Raw genomic sequence first — 24,263 nt, forward strand, 5'->3', positions numbered from 1 at the left:
TATCTTGATAGGAATATCGTAGTTGAAGTAATGATGGTGCCGATAATCGAGGGAGAGAATCGGGCGTTTGAGCAAAGCGTCTATTAAAAACAAAGCAAGCACATATCACGTCTTTATCCCCGAAAGGGTTGACAGAGGTGCAACCCGAGCATCCACTTCTAGCGGTGTGTGTTTCGTCCTATGACGTGAAGGGACCGAGCCTATCACCATAGTAAAAAAATACCACGAATTTGCGTTTGTATTATTAAACCCAATATAAAAGTGTTTACATTAAATTGTATAGTATACGGGCTTTTGCTTGCGGCTCCGCCCGCGCCCGTTTTATTGGGATAAAATTCCTACTTTAATTTTTTTTGAGATAAAATGGAGCCTAAATTTTAAGTTACATCTATAGCAATACATCAGTGAAAACAGAATTCAATTTCATGTAGTCGTTTCTACGTGATGCATGTTCAAAAATACTAACACGTACAAAAATTCTATAAACTGTTGTTTTAGCTTCTGTTGCTCTATTAACATCCATGGCATTAGTTTATCTATAATATCTATAATGTACAGACATCGGCCTGCCACAATTTTATTATATGTAAATATAAGTTCGAAGTGGCGAAATACAGTTTCCGGGAAATACCAGCACGCGTAAAGTTTCTTATTACGATGCTATTAGAAAGTAGTCATAGAATACGCATGGTGTCAGATTATCTAAAGATTAAATTAATATACAATATTTCTATGCCATGCGGATGAAATAATTTATTCAAAAAGGTTGTGTTACCAGATCGGATGCCTTTGATACAACATTGATGATCAAAAACATGTATCAGCTATAGTGCCGTCGTAAAAAAATATGCAACCAATAATTGTTTTTACGTCAGCAATGAATACAGTTAAAAATCCTTTGAAATTAAAAGAACAAAAGGTTCAAGAAAATCATTATTCGAGTTCACTTGCGGCCCAACTTTTTCCATTAGCTCTGTTCGCTTTAATGTCGACAAATATAACCCCCGGATTTACTAACACAAGAAGAACCTCAGCATAGGTAATAAGAGATTCATAAGTTTTTGCGCTAATGTTTGATCTAACGTTCATACATATTCTATATTCTCAAACAAAAGGAACAAAATTTGTTTATTCCAAATTCATAAAAAATCATAGAATATAGTTCGCCATGCTGAATCCACAGAATATGTGGTTAATGGATCTAAAAAGTTAGACAGCAAAACACTTTTCGATAGACAATTTATTAAGGAGTATTTTCAAAGTTTTTTTTCTATGAGATTATTCGTTAATCTTTGCACATTCCCGCCCAACTCGTGCGCTGTTAAAAATGGAACGAATTGGTGAAGGGCGTTTGTTCGGGGAGGCACCTTAACTAGACAGTTTAGATATAATTTGAATAATAACACTATGAATTATTTCACTAACACTAGATTATTTTTTAAACATATCGGGATAATATACAAAGTGATCCGCTTACCATCAGGTCCAGTATGGCCACATTCCCCTGCCCGAAATAAAATTTGTAAGTCCGCTCGTAGTGGTTAATAAGGCGTTAAACCGCTAGGCCAAGGACTGAAATTTGGCGTATGTCGTGACAAAATGCATGCAAATATTTATTTCGGGTTCACATGTGGTTTTACTGAAAGATCTTGATACTTATGACGTTAGACTGATGTTAGTGTTGGAATTAAGTTTAAGATTCTAAGTATTTAAGTCAAGTTAAACTTTATTACCTTTAACTTTTGCTGTCTTTGTAGTGGAAATGAGAATTGATTCGACATATTAATCTTCGAAAACAAATTACTCATTGTTTTCAATTTTTATTTAAATTTTTACACAAGTAATTAAGCATTTTTAAAGTAACAATCACTACTCAGAATGTTCTTTTTTTCGAAAATATATTTGATATAATGATATGATAGTTATTGGAAGGAATAAACACCGCTTATGTTGTAAATAACCACCCCACTATCACCATTATGATACATTAAACCATTACCAACACAAATTTACAGAATCATTACGATATACGCTACAGCAAACGATTTTCATGTAGTTATTGTACGATACCTGCTCTGGCGCGTGGTCGCTAATTTTGCTTCGTATAAAGTTAGACTTAATGATGTTAAATGTGAATACAAAATGGAATATCGGTTACTGCAGCCTGAATCGCTACATGGGTCTGAATTATTTTATAGTAAATTCAAAAATGCATTTGGAAATGCAAAAAGGAAACATTTGGCGATTTTGTGGAGAATGGGGGGAGGACATGTAAAATTCAATAATAGTTCTCTCCTGGGCGGAACCCTGTATCTTCTCTAATTACTATTTATATATTTGTATATGTAAATAAATTTCAAATCGCAATAAATTTGGAAATCGGTTTTGAAATCATCGTGATTTTTATACACGTAGTTTTTAATACAATAGCTTTTTAAAAATCACTTTCTTCGGTGACGATGGCACGCATATAAATTTGGAAAATGTGGGCTCTGCATCACGTAGGTACATTTGCTGTATGTCTGTTTCATTGTGACTCATTGCATTGTGAGAATGCACTCTTATACAATGTGGATATAGCAGTTCTAATTTTTATGCAGGACTGTATGATAAAGTTGTTTTTTTATGTTCTTGTATAAATAACAAAAGGGCTTTGATTTTAAAAGAATGGAAAAACAATTAAGTATTTTTTAAGGAGTAATATTTCCGGGATAAAAAAAAAAAAACATTCATACATAAAAAAAAGGAATAAATAAAGGCTTTATTATTATTATTATTATTATTTCCGGGATAAACGTCCCGCTATATATTTCCCCGGGATTGAAAGTAGCCTATAGCCTATCCAGGATCAACTATCTTCGTACGAAACTTCATAAAATCCGTTCACGTAGATTTTGAGAAAAGCGATAACATACAGACAGACATAGCTTACTATTTTGGGCATAATGGCTTCCACATTAAAGGTGCTGTCAGATATATGCTGTCGCGGACTTTTATTTAGAACTATTTAAGACAAACAATCCTACGCTATATCGTCTTTGTCTAACTTCGACGGTTTAGGCAGTGTACAAGAGAGCGTTTTTTTCGATTGACTTGATATGTATCGTTATATTATGACCAGATTACACAAAATCATTGTAAATTGCAGCCTATGTGTCATTCATATTCATAAAATTTCGTATTTATATGTATTATAAAAAAATGGGTAAAATTCTCAACATTAACAGTATATAATGCGAATCTTTATTAAATTTTCCCTAAATATAAATTAAATTAGCATTCAAAATACCGGTGTCTCATAAATAAAATTATCACGTCTAAAGATATTGCTAAAGTGGGAAGATATCGTCTCGGAAATCTGCAATATCAAGAACTTAATCTATATCACTATTAATGAGGATTTTTCATTGTGGAATCCCAGGAGACTTCAGTCTTACTAACATTGGGTTTATTGCTCAGAATACTAGGTATATTGGAAAATTATAATAAGTAATAGATTTATATACAATTCTATAACATAATCGCTATACATTCATCGCGCTTTCATTTTCAATTTTTATTTATTTTTTACCCTTTCACGCCAATGCACCTGTTCGTTATGCTTTCGACAAAGCACAATGCCGTCAATGATCATGTGGGAGCGGAGTGTGTTAAGATTGTTAGCATCTAAAGTGGTCATGTAACCCTATCTATTAGATATTGAACTTAGAAGATACCTATAATTAACCGTCGCGTCGACGGCGCGCATTCGATGCCATTGGGTCGTATAACAATATCCTCTATACGAGAATTATGAGACGAGCAACTAGCTCGTAGGATGGTGAATTTAATTATACAGCAGCAACACCGCCCAGGGCCTTGAATTGCCCTGCAAGGCCAGTGTTTTACAAACGCGATTCAGAAATCACGCGGTTTGTCAGTCTAAGATATTGATCTAGCAGTGCTCGGTTATTATACACGCCCCAATATCCTTCATTTTACTAATTCTTGGAAGTCAAAATAGACATTATTTTAGTTGCAACACAGAAGTCTGGATAATTCAAACACATTGTGCACGTTTTTTCCTAATATGTCCATAATTAGCATGTCTCTTACAAAAGGAGTATTTAATAATCTCTGTACCTATTCAAAATAAGCATTTAAAGTAAAATCTTATAAGTGAACAACGCTTATTAGAGCATCGAAAATACAGCAAAGAGAGGATTTTTGCGACATTATCGGATTAAGACGTTTGCCGGGACGGGCCTCTGATCAGATAAGTAATCCGCTATATAATAAAGAAGGTAAAGTATATATATAGTTAGTTATAGTCCGGACATCAGGGCCAAATTTTTGCTCCAAAAGTTATTACCAATTGGTAGTAAATTTAATTACAATTTTAAATAAGTCGCTGTCTTATTCAAAATCCGTGTGACTAGTTGTCACAGCGTACTTAGAGATTAATACAAAAATAATATATTTACAGAATATATGTTAATATTTGTATTAAAAACTTAAGACTCATGATATGGAAAAAATATAAACTATTTTACATTGATGTTTTGCTATTTGACGGTAGATTGAGTAACCATCACATAAGCGCAAAATTTTTGTATGAAAATCATCCCAATGTACGCTTTATATAACTCTTTGCTACGTAATCATTACCGCCACAAAAACACAACTCTTTAAATTAAAAAATCATGCATAATCATCAGCCCAACAATAACAGGACAGACGGAAAAGAAAACGTATTTATAACACCCTTTTATACCATGGAAGTCAATAATGTCTCACATTGTTATTATACATATATTAGGTAAATATTGCTATAAATAAAGCGGCGATAGCCTAGTTGGGTGTGGAACGGTCTGCCAAGACGAATGTCCGCAGGTTCAAATCCCAAGGGCACACACCTCTGACTTTTCTAAAAAATCATGTGTGTATTCTTTGTGAATTTATCGTTCGCTTTAACGGTAAAGGAAAACATCGTGAAGAAACCTGCACATCTGAGAAGTTCTCTATAGGAATTTCGAAGGTGTATGAAGTCTACCAATCCGCACTAGGCCAGCGTGGTGGACTAAGGCCTAATCCCTCTCAGTAGTAGAGGAGGCCCGTGCTCAGCAGTGGGCAAGTATATAATACAGGGCTGATATTATATTATATTATATTATTATATTATTATTGCTATAATAGTCAATTTCAAGCTTTTCGTTGCATTATTTTTTCTTTGGCGAATGGTGAAATTAACATTTTATTTGGTAGGAATTATATTCAATTGGAAGGCAATAAAAGCACAAGGACGTACCTAAAGTAGGTACGTCCTTGTAATCTACCTAGGTATGTATCTATTGAAAAACCAATATGTCTACTTGTTGTTAATGCGCCAAGAAAAACTTTGTATATCTTTTTAAGCACGTTGAGCGCACGGAGATGATAGTAGTATTTAGATTCAATAATTAAATTTGATATAGAGAGGTGCAGAAAACCAATTTATGTGTAATATGTGTGTTACAAATATATTAAATTCGATGGACTAAACTTTTAACATTGGACGACCATTAGTACTTATTTTGAATTACCAGAGGTTCAATTTCTTAATTTAAGTTTATTTTAGTTTCGTTTGTTAAAGTTATTTATTCAGGTTAATTGCCATTGTGTTGCATGTTACACACTTATAAAATGTAAGCTCAACCTTTATGTCCAAAGAAGTAGGCAGACTCGTAACAAATTAGCTCATGATTAGCAGCGCTTAACTTCCCCTCACAATGTACCGGAAGCGTGGCTATAGAGCCATGTCGGGCAAAATTCGAATTCCAGGAAGCCAATGTGGTTTTAATCAAAACCAATAAAATTACCCAATTACCATACATTGAGGACACACGCTTTACAGTTTAAGTGTATTCTATACAATGCAACAATACACAGTAGTAGCAATGGCATGATATAAAATTTTACCAATTCTAAAGGTTTTTAAACTGGTACCAATAAGCCTAATTCTTCATTGCACAAAAACAAACAATGTATAAATGATTTAAGTCTATAAATTATTAATATAATCGTTTTACTTCGCATATACATAAACGCGTCAAGGTATTATGTCTAATCACTATCCAGTTCATAATATTATATCTTTGCATTATAAAGAATGTTTTCATCGAACAGAAAAATCTGTATTCAAAAGGGCGCCTGAAGTATCGTACTTCAAATAAATTTTGTTCATAGGGTTCAAACTAAAACGTATATTTAAACTTTTTCCAACAGTAAAACCTATTGCAGTAAAGTAATTTAAAATACGTGGATACATTCGCGAGCACAAAACTACATGCGGACATGCATGTGCGAACAATGTGCTTTAATACAATTAATTTGTTTTGTAGGGCAGGTAGTTAAAATGTTTCCTAAAGTTAATATCCTATCGTATCGTATGGCGAACGAGCCATCACATCGAGTTGAAAACTGAGCTTAGTTTGGTATTGCAATATAAACTTTGATGCACCATCCACTGTCACAAGCTTGCTAAATGTTTGCTTTAACTACGTAGGTAATTGGATGTCAGATGCAGCAATTACTTTTACCTTTACTCAAATGTATATATCGAGACTTGGAAGTGATAACAAAGCCGATTTTATGATTCCACTTTACTAGTTAGGTGAGGTGAAACTGTTATGAAATAATGGACTTTTCGATGATACTAAATTATAATATCGACATTTGTTAATGCACCTAATTATCTATGTAATGAGCTTCATCTGTTATTAATATTTTTCATAACAGATGTAGTTTATAGAAAATAAATGAGCACGTGTCTGCAGACGAAGTGCGAGCCGGGAGCGAGGCCCGTCACCGGCCGGCGCTTGCGCAGGCGAGCGCTGGTGGCTAAAGCAACGTGTCGAATGCGCCGCCTGCGCCGCGGACCTCGCCGAAAAGAAAGGACCGTATATTTGTTAAATAATGACGATAGTTGCATGCTACTGAGTGAAATGCTCGTAGGGATGGAGTGTTCGCTCGAGATGAGCACTTAGCTATTTAAGAGCGGGTCGGCATGGCGAATGTCATCAGTTAACTCGAGCTCACAGTCACAGGAACATCTCCAAAAGCGGAGTTGTTTCAATCGGTCTTATTGAGTATATCAGCAAGTAAGGTTTAAACCCAACCGGCACCGACTCTCCTACGCACAATATGCGCGCATTCGTGGTAAGCTCGCTTGCGAAAATTTAAATTTAATTTAATTTAAATGGAACTATTTGGCACATGCGATTTTCAATTAAATAAAATTTGTGAATATCCTTTACGTAGTGGAGTGATTACGCGGAATATTTTGTTGAAACTTTACTCACGGAATAATAATTTGCGCGGATTTAAAGTGGAGTGTTTTGTGAAGAACCAACATCGGATAAAACTCTTGGTGTGCCAAATAGTGAAATTACGTAGAATTATGTGATAACGAAGTGGTGCTTTGTGAGTTCGTGAATTATGTGTTTTAATGCCAATTTCCAATGTCAACCATTGATTTTTGAACTTAAATAGTTTTTAAATAATTCCAAAAATTACACCAACCTATATTACAAGTTATAAATTTTACATCGGCCAAAAGTGATTTAAAGTAACTTTTTTATTCATTTAGGCTTTTATTACATGCGGAAAATATTATATTATTGACAAATATAATCAAATTTATCTCACAAACATAAAATTCTTAATCAAAAAGATATAGGGTAGCTAAACAAATTCCATTTCGATTCCAAAAGTGAAGTTCGCTTTTAGAATCTCACAATTGTTAGCAACTGAACCTATTAAGGTTAGTGTACTTCGATCGAGATTTTCACAAAAGGGGGCACTCAATCATTATTCACTTTACGATCCCCATTTCACAGAGTGAGTTTCCACACATCGCGATTTTTACGCGAAGAGAATAATCTGTATGCGGCAAAGGCTTGCAGACCACGACCGAAATTCAAATTAAGTATTCGGTCAATTGCATAATACGGATTATTTCAAGTTGTTTACGTATGTGGATTGTGCCGTCTGTTACGTAATTGGTACAGTTATCTTACACTACTTTCTTACGTATTGTACAATGTATGTCATTATTTCGTAAATATCTTGTTGATTGAGATTTCGCCACAGTTAATACCTATGATAGTGAGTAAAAGTTGATATTCAAAATTATTCGCGATAAGTTAAATATATCAAATCGATTTATATTCTAAACACTATACGATGTTCTTTAGGAACCAAGCTAGGAACACCTCGACTCTATTGGCGGGACTGGAAAATATTAATTAATCTTTGATTGTTTACACTAACTAACATAACTAAAATGTGCTAAGCGAATGTATGTTGCTATGCTGTTTCATATGAACTTTAAACAAACTTCTGTGTTAATTAAGTGAGAAAACCTCGCATGATTTTCGGTTGTCTTCTTCGGTAATATGAAGTTCATTAACACTGTGTCATTTTTATCGAAATAAATGTCGGTTATCTAAATGTTTCGCGTAATGTGAAGTAATTTATTGCACTCCTGTAAAATATTTCGGCTGGCATAAAAGGAAATCTATGCATTAACATACAAGCTTCTATTACAGCGGGCCTTTTTTTCTGTATGTTTTATGTCGAGGAGGTTACTATACCAATAAATAATTCAGCGTAACGTTTTGTGCCTCCGCAAACTCGTTTCGTTTCGCAATGTTTATGTAAGGACGACATAACATTATGGTTAGGAAAAGGAGATAAAATTAAAATAAAAATATTTTTGCATTATCATAAAATGTCCTATAGAAAAAGCTTATCTATTTATTACCTCCTCAGTTTTCTTAAAAAAACATTCTCAATATAATTTTCTTCTTTAAAGGTACTCGCCTGTGTGGCGCTGGCCTATGGCCGCCCCGAGCCTCCAGTCGGCTACAGCTACTCCGCCCCTAGCTCCAAATTCTCAGGTGGGTCCATCAGCGGCGGCCACAGGGCCGTATCCATCGGAGGACATTCCAGTGGATCTATTGGAGGAATCTCCGGCGGTGGACTATCCCTGGGTGGTGGTCACTCATCTGGCGGACTCTCTCTCGGAGGTGGTCACTCCGCTGGTGGAATTTCTCTCGGATCCGGTAGCTTCGGCAGCAGCGGACTGAGCTTCGGAGGTGACGCTGGATCTGGATTCGGTGGTGGAATCGGAAGTGGAATCGGAGGTGGAATCGGCGGTGGTATCGGCGGTGGATTCTCTGGTGCTCCTCTTGTGCAGAAACATATCTACGTCCACGTTCCCCCTCCAGAGCCCGTCGAACAGAGAATCCCCAACATCCCTGCTGTAGCTCCTCCCCAGAAGCACTACAAGATTATCTTCATCAAGGCCCCGACTCCCCCTACCCCCACCGCGCCCATCATCCCCGTGCAGCCCCAGAACGAAGAGAAGACCCTTGTCTACGTGTTGGTCAAGAAACCCGAGGAACAACCCGACATCATTATTCCTACCCCAGCGCCCACCCAGCCCTCCAAACCCGAAGTATACTTCATCAAATACCAGACCCAGAAGGAAGGTGGCGCTATCGGAGGCGGACTTGGCGGTGCTGATCTTGGTGCTGGTGCCCTCAGCGGCGGTTCTCTCGGTGGCGGCGCAATCGGCGGTGGTGCTATTGGCGGCGGATCTATCAGCGGTGGTGACCTCGGTGCTATCGCTCTCGGCGGAGGCTCTGCGAGCGGCGCTGGCGGTCATGGCGGAGCTGAAATCATCGGCGACTTCGGTGCCAGCGGCGGAGACGAGAGCGGAGCGGAAGGTGGTCACGGTGGTGCCACCAGCACTCAGTACGGTCCTCCCGGACATGTGGCTGGTCCCCTTCACTAAACGAAATTTACCGATTAGCTCAGGTGGCAGGATATAACGTCGAGTTGCTGACAAGCGACCAAGTCATAATTAAATAATTATTAAGCGAGCTTGTGTCAAAGACCTAGGAATATTTAAACTTCAAAGTGATTCCTGCCACCGGCGGTCTGTAGCTTGCGGCCGAACGCCCTGTACATAGCTGCCTGTCCCGCGTTCGCCCGCGGGCTCTTGGCTCCTGTCGCGACATAACACGACTCATCGTCATATCTCATCATCGCCACTCATTTCTACTTGTTATTAGTGCACAGTGTTAATGTTGTTCTAAAGGAGATATTTTACTATGACTGTTATGTTATGTATTATAAAATAGCTTTTTTTTACTTTTGTAATAAAACCAAATGTGATGCTTAATATGTTTGTTTGATACCCTGGGAGTGGCCGGTTGCGTCACATCCGAAAGTAGTCGTGAAAGGTTGCCCCCATCGACGGCGGTGACGTAGTACAACGAGTCAAAGTGGGTCCTTTTCCGCGCCGTGTTACGATTAGTTTGATCGTAAAATTAAATGGTTGGGCGCTCGCAGCGAAATGGTTACGTAAAAGTAGCGAGTGCCGTGTGATTATAAATAGCGGAGAGTGGCGTGGATGGTCGGCAGGCGCGTGACCACCAGCCGCCTGTCGCCACCCGGTGCCACCTGCGCGGCCCATACGCTCTCTTCTCACCTTCGCTTTCGGTGCTCTCGTTAATGACCGCTTTAATGGATCACATGTGTAATTATACTTTCATATAATTTTGTGTGTGGCGTAAGAATTACGCAAAACTGGCCGCTATTTACTCCATCCACTAATTAAGAATTTTATGGATTACAGTATTACTAACGCGTCATTTTACTACCTATGCATGTGGGCATTATTAAATATAAACTTTCACTTCAGATACTTATAACGAGATATAGAGATAATTTGTGCGTCAAGCGGGAAGTATTAATTTAATAGGGATTTAATTTAATAATTTTGTAAAGCGATAATTTATCTTGTGGATATCGTCAGAATTAATCCGAACGAAACAATTCAAAACAATCATTTATTACCATTAAGCATCACACGAAACAAAGACAAAAAGAGCACCATGGTTGCGTTTCGTTATATTTTTTTTACTATTTTGACTCACTATAACAACGCCAATTTATTATTGGGTATCCCCGCAATCAACAGCGGGGGAAACCTGCGAACAGGGCATTGGAATCCCCAAGCTTAGCGACTACTGGGCCCTGGAGGAAAATTGGGAGGGGATAGCTGTGAAGCAAGTGTGGTGGAAGGACAAGGAACTATCTTAGCATAGGAGATGAGGAGAAGGCCAAGAAATGTTCGCGAGCCTTTATTGTTCTCAATGTGAATTAGCAACTATAAGATATACACTGTACCATTATAAATGTCCCCCTGAGGCTGTGCATACGGTGTGGAGACCGAGCGCACAAGAATTGTCTCAGGGTTACAACGCCAATTGCTTTATGTGAACTGACACACTTCTCCAATAGAAAATGTTTTCAGATCGATCAACAAAACGTGAACCTTCCCAATGGGTGGGTTAAGTATAAACGATTGTTTAAAGAACCCTGTTTCGCCGTCCTTTATTTCACAGGCAGTGAATACTGAATAGAAATCTGTTGAGTAAATAATTCATGTAATCTGGCCAGATTACCCACTTTCCGCTCCGAGCTAATTGGTACTATACGCGACAAATGGATAGTGTGTGTACTTAGCTGGATTATTTATAACGGCAATTGAATCACATGTGAAAAAAGTAGTTTTTTATAATAATTTTTGTATTAGTTTATGCTACATATACTTCGCCCGATATTACTTTACCGGAATGGGAGTGCTAGTACCTATGTATTTTTCAGGATAATAGCCCCTTAATCCGTGACTCGCACTATCAGTATATCAAATATTATATTAATGTATATTTGTATGGGATTTGGTACACAGGAAGATCATGTCTTGGATCTTTTAAATAGATGGCGCAGGCGTCGTACAGGTGTTGATATGAATCGCTTCAGTGTTTTAGGGATTTTTGTAGCGGGAAAGGCGGCTTTGCAGTCGAAGCCGCAAACAACACATAGTTTTATATAAATTATTTAAACACCTAAACATCTCCACGAATTGTGACATAGTAGGATAGTAGAATGACTAACATAACAAATGATTATTGGTATAGATATACATGTACAGGTTATATTAACTATGATCCTCACACTGCCCGACAAATACCGCCCCTTTATTTCTCACATAATTATCATAGTCGATAATGCTTTATGACAATTATAGAAACACGAAGACACGTGATCTTATACCTATCTAGAAGAAATAAGTAACCGCGATAAAGTGGGAAAGTTTGGAGAAGTTACAAAACTACTAAGAGGTAAATCAATAAATGGCGTAAAACTGTACACAGATAAATGTTTATCTGTTTTCTAGATATGTCTTCGTCACCCATATTATTCTGTTTTATGAACAAAAGCTAGGCGTCTACACTTGAAACACGATAAATCAAAATAGTAACCAAAGGATTTTAATCCTCTGTATGAGGACTGGCTGTACAAGAGTATTGCGGGACACACGAGAGTACACGTAACACAATACAAGTAACAATGACTTATACAATTAATAAATTGCTAAGGCCCTGTTATACAAGTTTCTGGTTAAAATTTTATAATTATCTTATTAAACAGATGACGTATGTATGTAGTACAGATTGTAATATCATTTATTTTGGAGTATAAAATATTAGAGTATGAGTTTTGTATTTGATCGGCTTATATATTTCTGTAACGAGTAGGATTTACTCAGGAGTTGTGAAGGCTCTTTATCTAGTATATGGAGCTACAATCATACCAGACACCAAATATAGTAAATATTTTACCTTAGTGTCAACATATTAAGGCAAAAAACGGGTACAGATAAACACTATGATATAATAACAACCTAAAACACATAATATTAACAGTAAACATAGTGAAGACATAAAACGTAAACAACATTCATAAAAATTTTAATGTTAGTGATAACAAAACAGGCGTATATCGTATATATGTAGAAAGGGTCATAACAACATTTCACTAGTAAGAAAATGTAATGACAGCAACAGATTAAAAACACAGAACAGGAGCGATGAAACCTATGCAATACGGATCTTTTGTGACCCTTATTATAGAAACGATATATTGACCCGGAAAAAATCTCACAGGAATCGTGTATTGTTCAAGAATAACTTATTAAAACTGCGTCGTAAGCTGCGGCGAAATTGCAGAAACTAACAATGAATATTGCACGAGCAATAATTATGACAGCTCATCATTTATAAACAGGCCTAGGTAATGCCAGTATATGTCGGGTAAAGTTTTCAGTTCGTTGCTGCAAGCATCATCATTACATGTTACTTTATAGCGTATTACCTAATTACTGGATGAGGGTTACGCAACTAATTGTAGTTATTAGCTGAGATACGAGGAACCGCATGATGTGCAATAACAAAATAGCTGCTTATAAGACCTACTTCACTTTCTAATTTACCCCAATTACGTTTTCTTTAATTCATATACATTGGACTACTATTTTTGTACCATCGTTTCGATATATTGCTCCGTAAAATATTTTTTAAGAAGAAAAAGTTCATAAAATTCCTTAACAAAAAATAATGAAATCAATCAATCAAAAAATTATTAATCAAAAAATCCTTTCACTGATTTTAGGCTAAGGAATGTATCTGGTTTCTTCAGACGATCAGAATTTATACTAGACGTATTCAAAATGTATCAAAATTGCAGGATCCGTTTATTAAATAAAAATATAGTAAATATTTTAGCATAGCGTAGGGACGTCCAATAAGAATTTACATTTTATTATACACATAAAAGGCTGGTATGAGATATTCGACGAAAAGACGATGTTTACGGGCTTCGGTGCGGAGCTCAGTTAGCTTCCACCGCAGGGTTGTCATCTGTCAGCATCTATACAACGAAATATAAGTACATAACAGAAAAATAAAATCAATTTAAAACGGAAAAGTATTTATATAACACTAGATTTACTGATTAGATCTTTTCATTTTGGTCGAATGATAGTATTCGAATTTAGAAAAACCTTAAGATTTCATTGATTTTGACTTATCTAGTATTTTGTAGCCATCACCGGCAACCTTGCGTACTAGCTGAAAGACATTTAATATTGGCATCGTGCCGAAAAACTTGTGTTCTAGTGTGTCATAGGCGGCGGTTAGCTAACTTACTCGATACTCGCCAAGGGCGTCGCCAGCGAATAGAATAGGGAGTGGCAAGATGGCAGAACGGTGAGGGAGTGCAATTACCCGTTAAGTCGAATAAAATAGAAGTAATTTATTGAAACAAAAGGTATAACATAAATCAGTAATTTTCTTCGATTTCTGAGCCCGTAAATCATGAAATATTGGTGAAATATTGATTAGTTATCTACATTCATTAAGTCACGATGATTATGAATCGGTCAATTAGTGAAAAGGTATTCAAGATTATTTTTTTATTTAGAGGCAAGGTAAGAAGTTGAAGAGTTATAAATATATTTATTTATTCATCATCATTAGCAATTGACATCTACGAGAGATGATTAAGTAGCATTCGTAGAAGATGCGAGGTACGATATTCACCTACGCTGGTGACTTATCAGACCGATTCTACCCCGAAACATACGACCACAGTTTTGGCAGAGGAGTTCTGTATTTGTGTATGGTGGGGGTAAAACGGCGTAGTCGCGCCGAATTTCGCGCTTGTGGGCTAGCTGTTTTAACCAGGCCTTATCGTGAGCGGAAACACCGTCAGCTTCGGATTTACGCCATCTGACCCATCATTTATTTATTAGAATAACTAATATTATTAACATTTTCTGAAGAATAAATAAGCAATAATTTTTAATTACCTTCTTTGTCTCAGACGTACGGCGAATGCATTATCTACCTTAAGACACATTATGGCTCAATACTTTTTAACCATCAACTTTACGCTATAATTCATATAAAAGTGAATGTACGAAACAACTATCACCACTGTGAATAAACAACTTTTACAAAACAAAAATGACGCTTATCTTTAATCTCGATCTTTTTAATGTGCATATAGTAACTATAATATTATATTAAAGTGAAATTCATTAGTTCTTCTAAAGTATTTATTACATTTTATTATACTTATATTCATTAAAGTAAGGAAGGTGTATGTTGCAGTAGCGTTAAATTAAAATGTTAATTATCATTGCATGTTATTAAACTAAAGAGATTTTAGATAAATCTCATGTTATTATCCTGGTCTTTGGAGACCATCAAAATTATTTCTTAACATAATATGTTAAAAAAACATGTTAATCGTCTCTATAGAACGATGTTTACCTTTGAATTTCGATTAAATAACCAAGATCTTTAAAGTTAAAAACATTTCTGTAAATACACCGAGCACTTGCTTGGCTTAGTCTTGAACCGACTTATTGAACTTTCTTAGTTACTTTACACATAATATTGTTTTAAGGAACGCTAGAGTGCGCCAGCGAAAGGCTTGCAATTACTTAACTGTCAAGGAAAAAGATGGCCAAACGCTCGAAGCCAAGGCTTCATTTATTTTGCACCGTTACATGCATTTTAAAATCGAGTTGTGTTTTTTATCACATTTGTTTCATCGACATTTGTATTATTTGTAAACTAATTGGGATAATAATCCGAGAGGATTATGTATTGGTTGCAAGACTACATATACAAAAATCTGAAATAATTTTGATTGAACTACTTTATCTAGATGATTTCATATTGAAAATTCAACAAATGTATGTTGATCTGATGATCCTTTTTTATTTGGAATATATAATAATATTAATTTCAGCCCTGTCTACAATATTGTCCCACTGCTGGGCCCGGGCCTTTTATGATATTGAGGTGGTTTAGCACTGAATCCACTACGCTGGCCTAGTAAGGGATTGCAGACTTCACATCAGGTAGCATGTTTCCGCACGATGTTTCCATTCACCTTTAAAGCAGGCGATAATTCAGAAAAAAAACACAATGACTATATTTTTTTATTGTATCAGTCTGTTTTACTTCCAACTAGACTATCGCTGTAATTATAATTACCAAAACCAAATACTCGAGCCTAGATGTAATTTAAATGGTATAGCATAATTGAAAACTTAGCAAAACCCTGCAATATAACAGGCAACATTATTATTCAAATATACAAGCCAAAGCACGTTAGGATTTTTGCAGTGTTCGAGTATACCTATATATATTAATACACAGTCAGGGGTCTATAAATATAAGTTTATATGTCAAAAAGAAATTTAAAGGCAATAAATAAATAAGGAGTTATTAAATGCATCTATTTTAAGATGTCTTAAGAGTTAGGCTCTTAACGCCTCTTTTGTTAATATATACAGAGATATAATAATCAATCTCAAGCGGTTTATAGATCAGTATTATAACCTCGAAATAGAAATTCATAATTCATTCAAGTTAATTATCGTGATACATTGAGTTTTTTAAACTTAAATCTTATTTATTGCAAGAGCCGGTAAATAGTCTAATCAGCTGGAAAGCGGGTATCAATTAAAAACAAGTAAATTGAATAGGGTGTTGGTGGAAAGATGGGGCGAATGTGTTTCATTACATAAAATCTGATGCAGTCCTCTAACGCTAAACATGCAAATTTAATTTTGTTAGGAGAATTCTTCTAATTTCAAACAGTTACGAGTATGAGATTATTAAATTGCACGAAGTTGCTAGTATTTTATTTCTTCAAGCCAGGATACTGTGAAGACGGGAATCTGTTATGTTTAATTTTGAGTTTAAACTGATGTAGTGAAAAAAATATCCTGTTTTGGAGTGGTAAAGATTGAAATGATCTCGACACAGTATGTAGATACTGAAATACAAAAATACAGTCTGCAAGTCATGCTAATGATAATCAGAATTTACATAAATTACGAAAGGACGCCGGCAAGAATCAGGATATATGGATTCGTCGCACTTGTCTTGATCCCGCCATCAATTCGTGAGGGCTAAGATATTTTGTATAATTTTTTAAATTATAATTTTTGCTTCATAGCCAATTTATAAATATGTGTCGTGACATATATTGCAATATAATGTAAACGACAATATTGGAATTATTTATATATCTATATATATAAAAATGAATCCCTATTTACCGTGGTCAAACCATCACGCGTGAACGGATGGACCTATTTCACTATTTTTTTTTGTTGTTTTGTTATTGTCAGGAGAAGGATCTTATGAAATAAAAAATTAAGGAAATTGAGCGGAACGTTAGAAAATTTAAGAAAAGTTAATTTCAGCGATTGACAGAATGCGCGCTGCAAATTCATAGTTGACAGGACAGCGTCTGTCGGGTCACTTAGTAATTATATAAAGACATATATATTATGGAGCTATGCACATTGACTTTTATCATGTTCTGTTAATTCGAGGTTCTCATTTTAAAACTCTCTCATATCGGCTTTTAAAATTTACTAGTACAGAAAGTGTTGGATCGGTTTCCCTCCTAACCGAATTTCGGCCATGGCGGCCGAGCTCAACGGAGATCAGGCAAGTACACAGGACGTATCATAGTGCCTAACTGTGTGCGCAATACACAATGTATTCTCTGTTCCGTCACTCTCATAGTCCGGTAAGACGACAATCCGACATGACCGGGGAGAGCTCAGGCGCAGGACCAACGGCTTCACGTGCTTTCGGAGGCACGAGGGTAATACACCGCCAACTTCCTGAGTACGAGCTGCGACTGAGTATTTTTGTAATAAGCAGAAATCCAGCCACAAGTAGTTTGACCTGACCCGGGATTTGAACCTAGGACTTCAGCGCGGTAGTACTCATACCGTGTACAATTATATTAATTATATTGTATAATTATGATATAACTTTCACACATCTGTGGTGTTATATTATATATGTACTAAATTACACTGCAAACTTTATTATTAATATTCTGATATTAAGATCTCATTACTACGAATATGTTATGTTTTGTAACTCGATTAAGCTGCAAAACATTTTACTATTAGTATTATATAATTCTTTTCATAAATTAGATTTTAGTATTATATAATTCTTTTCATAACTCTCTTTTAATTTGTATACCAAAAGAAATGATACATTTGATCTCATATTGTTACTTAACCTTAGACTATAATATAAGTTATATTTTACACACACATACACACACTCATACGCCATATATACAATTGAGTCTCACGGTTTCACTTTTCACACTTTTTGTCCTACTTATTTCCTCATTTTATAATATATTTTTCGTTCTCCTTAAGTACAGATTTACAAACGATATTTTTTCTACATTCTATATTTTTATTCCTTTTTAAAATTGTTACTAATTAATTATGGACCATATAAATTTTATTAATGAAATTGAACAGATAGAAGTTTCTAAAGCTTATTCCTGTTCTCCAGAAATGTGTCAGGTTTACGTAGATAAAGCTGTAAACCCACTTAAAATACTGCATATTAATATTAGGAGCATAAGTCATAATTTTGATGATCTATTAACTTTATTGGTGCGGATCCAGGTGCAAGTGGATGTTATCATTTTATCAGAATGTTGGTTAAGTAAATGCCCTCTTCTACCAGAACTTCCTGGCTATAATTCTTTTATGTCTAATTATACAAACCAAAATGATGGGGTAGTTGCTTACACAAGATATTCACTAAATTTTGCTGTTGAGATACCAAACTTTCTGGAAGCTAATTGCTTAGTTCTCAGATATAATAACTTTGCTCGTATTGCACTCTATCGTCCCCCTTCCTATAAAAACATTGACAATTTTGTGATCTCACTCGATTCGGTATTACAGTCCTTAAACAACTACCAAAATATTGCTGTTATTGGAGACATCAATATAAATATTGGACTTAATAGTAACGACCCAAATTCTGACCCTTATCTGAATGCTCTTACTTTTCATGCCCTAATTCCAGCACATACTTTACCGACTCGGAATACAAATTGTCTCGACCATATAATATTAAAAACAAAAAAAGAAGCTACTGCTTTAGTTCTAGATTCATCTATTACAGATCACGCCCCAGTAATGCTTATTGCAAATATTAATATAAAAACAAACCATAATTTGCAGCGTTTAACAAAACGTATAGACGAAACAGCCTGCATCAATAATCTTCGAAACTTTGACTACTCCGCTGTTTTAAGATGTGAAAATCCTGATGAAGCAACTACCTTGCTTGTAAAAATTATTTCAGACATTATCACATCACATACTTTAATTAAAATAATTCCTAGTAAAAACGTAATACGTAAGCCCTGGATTACGCCTGGCCTTTACGCTGTATGCGAAACCGCGACAAACTCTATCGTAAAACTGTGAAAAATCCTGACAATGAGATTATTAAAGTTACATATAACCGCTATAGAAACTTCTGTAACAATACAATTAAAAAAGTTAAACGGGTATATGAACGCACACAATTTGAAAAAACAAACAGAAACCCTAAAGCTATGTGGGATCTAATAAAAAAGGTAGGAAATTTTAATAAAACTTCTTCCAATGCACATGATCTTCTCACCAACGCCAATGATCCTATATGTTCTGTAAATTATGTAAATCATTATTTCGCCAACATTGGTAAAAACCTAGCATCTAAAATTACTGAGCCAATCCAAAATATTTATTCAAACTATTTTCAGAAAACACCCCCCCAAAATTCAATGTGTTTGATGAGTACAAGTGCTAATGAAGTAGAACAACTAATTCTTAGTCTTAAAAATACAACTGCAACTGGCTGGGACGGAATACCTACTTCCATAATAAAAGCAATCAGTCAAACAATTACTCCTGTACTTGTTCATATTTTTAATCTATGCCTTTCTTCTGGAGTTTTCCCGAAAGTATTTAAAAAGGCACTCGTACACCCTATTCATAAGAGCGGGCAAAAACAACGTTGATAATTATAGGCCTATTTCGGTATTGACAACACTATCAAAAATTCTTGAAAAGTTACTCAATAATAGATTATTAGATTACATAAATAAATATAACATTATTTCTGATAACCAATTTGGCTTTAAACAGGGTAAATCTACTGAAGATGCAGTATTAAATTTGACTAAAAGCGTTGTAAAATACTTAGATATGAAAGAAAAAACAATTGGTATATTTCTGGACCTATCAAAGGCTTTCGATACCGTCTCTATCGACATACTTATAACAAAGCTGGAACGCATAGGTGTTAGGGGTATTGCTCTAGATATTTTTAAAAGTTACCTTAGTGATCGGTCTCAATATGTTAAAATTGGAGATAAAATTAGCCAAGATGAATCCATTAATTTTGAGTCCCCCAAGGTAGCGTCCTTGGACCTACCTTGTTTACTATCTACATAAATGAACTCTGTCAATTATCGTTACCAAATTGCAAAATTATAATGTATGCTGATGACACAGTTCTACTCATACATGGTAAAAACTGGTCTCTAGCTAGGCTGCGTGCTGAACAATCACTATCTGTTGTTATGAACTGGTTAGCGTATAATCTGCTGACCCTCAATGTCAATAAAACCAAATATATGTGCTTTGCATTAAAATCCTCTTCTCTCCCTCCCTCATCTTTCACACTTATTGCACATGCCTCATGTAATACAATGAAAAACTGCACTTGCCCAGCAATTACTGCAACAACGAAAATAAAATATCTTGGAATAATAATTGACAATCGCTTAATTTGGAATGAACATATAAATTTAATAAAAAGTAGGATTCGTAAACTTATATACATTTTTAAAAAATCTCAGACCTGTAGTTGACCAAAAAACTTTAAAAATAATCTACTGCTCGCTAGCGCAGTCTGTCATAACCTACTGCATCACTGCTTGGGGAGGTTGTGGTGTATCCAAAATGCTAACCCTTGAAAGAGCTCAAAGGGCAGTGTTGAAGGTCATGTTTTATAAACCAATCTTATACTCAACTACTGAAATATATACTCTTGCAAAAGTACTTTCTGTAAGACAACTTTTATCCTTCAAATTTTTCTTCGTCAACATTCGGAGCTTCATTTTACTCCCCAGTATCAAAAAAACGAAGAAGAGATTTAGTATGTCAATCAGACACCTGTAGAACTGCTGCATCCAGTCAACATTTTTATTTTATTGGACCCCGATTATATAACAAAGCAAACAAGTTTCTTAACTTATATTCCCTTACTTTACGTGAATGTAAATCTGTAACAACAAAATGGCTGTTAACCCGAAAGGGTTAACAGCCATTTATATATGAAAATATGAGGATACAGAATCATTCATAAAAATAGGAAAATAATAGGACACATAAACATGCATACATACACACACACACGCACACACAGACAAACTCACACACACACACACACACTAACACACACACAACCACACACACACACATTTTTTGTTTGTTTTGATTTAAGTACCTTTTGAAAGTTTTCTTTACATTGTGGAATACAACTATCGACTTTACGGAGGTGGGCGTTAATATCTGCGACACAGTTACCCAACTAATGCAGATATTTTCGAACATTGTATTTTTAAAAAAACTGTATTATTTATTCCAAATAAAGATTTCTTATTATTATTCTTATTAATTACAACTACGCCACTGAGGCTTCAAAATATATAGGCATCAACGTAAGATCAACTCTGTTCAAATTATATGTATGATTGCGTTACTAGGCCTCTAATCTAGTCATTTACACATAAATATAGGCTCAAAGTGTTACCTATTAGAAATTTTGATACTATATTTTGACGACTTCTATAGATTGCGCACATTGCCCATTTATAAGCCTCTTTAGTATTTAAAAATATGGTCTTCAATTATAATTATGTGTATGTGAGGAAATTCAACAGCCCAGATTAGCGGGTCATGGTCCATTGTCGGAAATAAGTCGGACGAAGTACGGATGAATGTTCACTTTGTTTGAACCCCGGTGCGTGCGAAGGACATCAAATGAAAGGTTAATTTGATATATAGGGACTATTGTGTTACTTAGGTAAAGCAGGGTTGAATTACCTTTCACATTATATTTTTAGGTTCATTTATAAATAAATGTACTCTTTTTTCTCCAAAATTTATAAAATGTGAATTTTATGTTTACCTACTTAATTTAACAATATATATATATATTTTTCATAGTAAATAAATTTACTCCTAAAGGAATAAATAAAATCATTAATATAGTTTTGGACATTTAAATATAATTATTTATTTATTTATCATGTACAAACTTTTTATTTTTGTTTCGTAATTTAATTTAACTTCAACAATTTGTGCATGATATATCATCGCCAGTCAAAACTATTCTTATATATGCTTAGAGATAAAGTTGTTTAGCGATAGTTTAATTTAGTTTAGCCCGGGTGATTTGTGTAATCTAAGTAAGAAGGACCTAAAGCATAACTAATAAAATGAATAAAATTAACCCGCCCTTATTAAAGTGTCTTTTGATTCGCATTTACACGCTGTCCGGGACTACCAAACAATATCTTTATAATCTATACTTATAATAAATCTGTAGAGAGGTCAATTCTGTACATGAAATATATTTCCAAAATAACTATCAGGGGGTGATTAGGGATCGATACTGATGCCAAAAATGCAATTAGTAAAATTTTTGTCTGTCTGTCTGTCTGTATAACCGTTATAGAAACAAAAACTACTCGACGGATTTTAACGAAACTTGGTGCAAATATTTTTCATACTCCTGTGCTGGTTATAGTGTACTTTTCATCACGCTACAATTAATAGGAGCAGAGCAGTGAAGGGAAATGTTGGGAAAACGGGAGAAGTTACTCAATTTTTTTAGCTTCCGTCGCGTGTGCAACCTTAATGGTTAAAGCTACACAGAAATCATGTATGACGGAAATGTTCTCCTTAAAATTATGTAAAAAATATCCCACGACAGCATATGTCTATCTTTTATGGTTGACCTACAATAACACGTGTAACTCCCGATAGCTTAGTAGTTCGAAGCTTTCTCATTATATTTGTCTACTCTTACGTTTATAACACTCTCAGTCATCCCTAATTAAAAAAGTTAAAATTATTAAATATTCCATAAAAAAGAATCATAGAAATCGGTATAGAAACACCAATGTTATACATGAAATACGCTAATAATAAGCCATCACGCGTGAATACTGAATCATGCTATAAGGATTATTTTTGTATATATATATAAGGTCGCGAACGCACAGGCAGGCGGCTTGCTTGGCACCTAGAGGCTAGCGAATCACCTAGCGAGTAGCTTCCTAAAACGAACATTCTCGAACGTTCGCGACCGGCTCCATTTTTGAAGTCCGAAATCCACGCAGGCGAAGCTGCGGGCGGAAGCTAGTTTAAAATATGAAATTGGCATACAAATATATAGGTAGACAAATATCATAATTTATTCATGGATTAAGCCGGCGTGGTTATAAAATTATTATATTTATAGACAGGTACTAATGCTACGAACTGTACAAAGATAATACGTTATCAAAAATCTATTTATAAAAAAATCATATTTTACCGTTGTTATTAAAGCCTGCCTTAATCCAGGACATGGACTTGTGTGCCGAATTTCATCCAAATCCGACCAGTTGTTTGTGCATTTATTTCTAAAAACCTTCGTAACATTTTCATTCGCATTTATTATATTAGTAAAGTAAAATATGACGTTAATTAATGGCTATAACGCAGCGTTCGTTCTTGAGAATTGGAAATATTGAGTGCACATTTTGTGAAAATAGATTATTCGGCACATTTGTGAGAGACTTTCCTTCTATTGAGTGTAATTAAAACTTTTAGTCATCAATAATTAGTTGTAAGTATCGAAGTGCCTTGCTGCTGCCCGTTGCTACAGGTAGATTGGTTGTTTAGCTTTGATCATTTTAAACTAACCAGTTATTCGTTTTGGTAAATAAAACTACTGGCTTTTAATTTATTTGTTTGCTAGAAAATATTTTCTCGAAAATAAAATTCATTAAATTGAAATAAAGCGTAGCTTATAAGAATGAATATATTATTAGAGAGTAAAGTTTAGTATTAGTCATAGTATTTTTACAAAAATCACAACTTTAAATTGAATAAATAGTTGTAATATTTAATATTTCTCTTCGCCTTCTTATCTTATCTCCGAAGGAGTAAGCAGAAGTGTAAGTAGACCCCTGCTTGCTTAGCTAATTTCAGTCACGTACAAGAGAGTGAGCCTTAAAGGGCACAAATTCCAATCCCAAGCAACTTACGTGAGTTGTTTCTAAACGAAAACACATATTTTGGTCATTCGCCTGGGGATCGATCCTGGGAGATTCGGTTACAATTAGTACGCTGCTACTACACCAACGAAGCCATCTCATATTTAGATTTGTTTAAAACTTACATTATTAAACACGAAATGTGCATT

The 24,263-nt window shown here is 35.1% G+C and overlaps 2 protein-coding genes across 4 annotated transcripts in view; one reads left to right on the forward strand and one right to left on the reverse strand.

The window, feature by feature from the left end:
• Positions 1-24,263, reverse strand: part of LOC115442884 (frequenin-1) — a 192,901-nt gene that overhangs the window by 45,913 nt on the left and 122,725 nt on the right. The gene's annotated exons all lie outside the window — the stretch shown is intronic.
• Positions 7,013-10,207, forward strand: LOC115442882 (keratin, type I cytoskeletal 10). Its single transcript, XM_030168068.1, has 2 exons — positions 7,013-7,176; positions 8,834-10,207. Exons 1-2 carry the CDS (start codon positions 7,162-7,164, stop codon positions 9,815-9,817), a joined length of 999 nt encoding a protein of 332 aa, XP_030023928.1. The 5' UTR covers positions 7,013-7,161; the 3' UTR covers positions 9,818-10,207.

Source organism: Manduca sexta, chromosome 27 (assembly GCF_014839805.1).
Source record: "Manduca sexta isolate Smith_Timp_Sample1 chromosome 27, JHU_Msex_v1.0, whole genome shotgun sequence".
NCBI lineage: Eukaryota > Metazoa > Arthropoda > Insecta > Lepidoptera > Sphingidae > Manduca > Manduca sexta.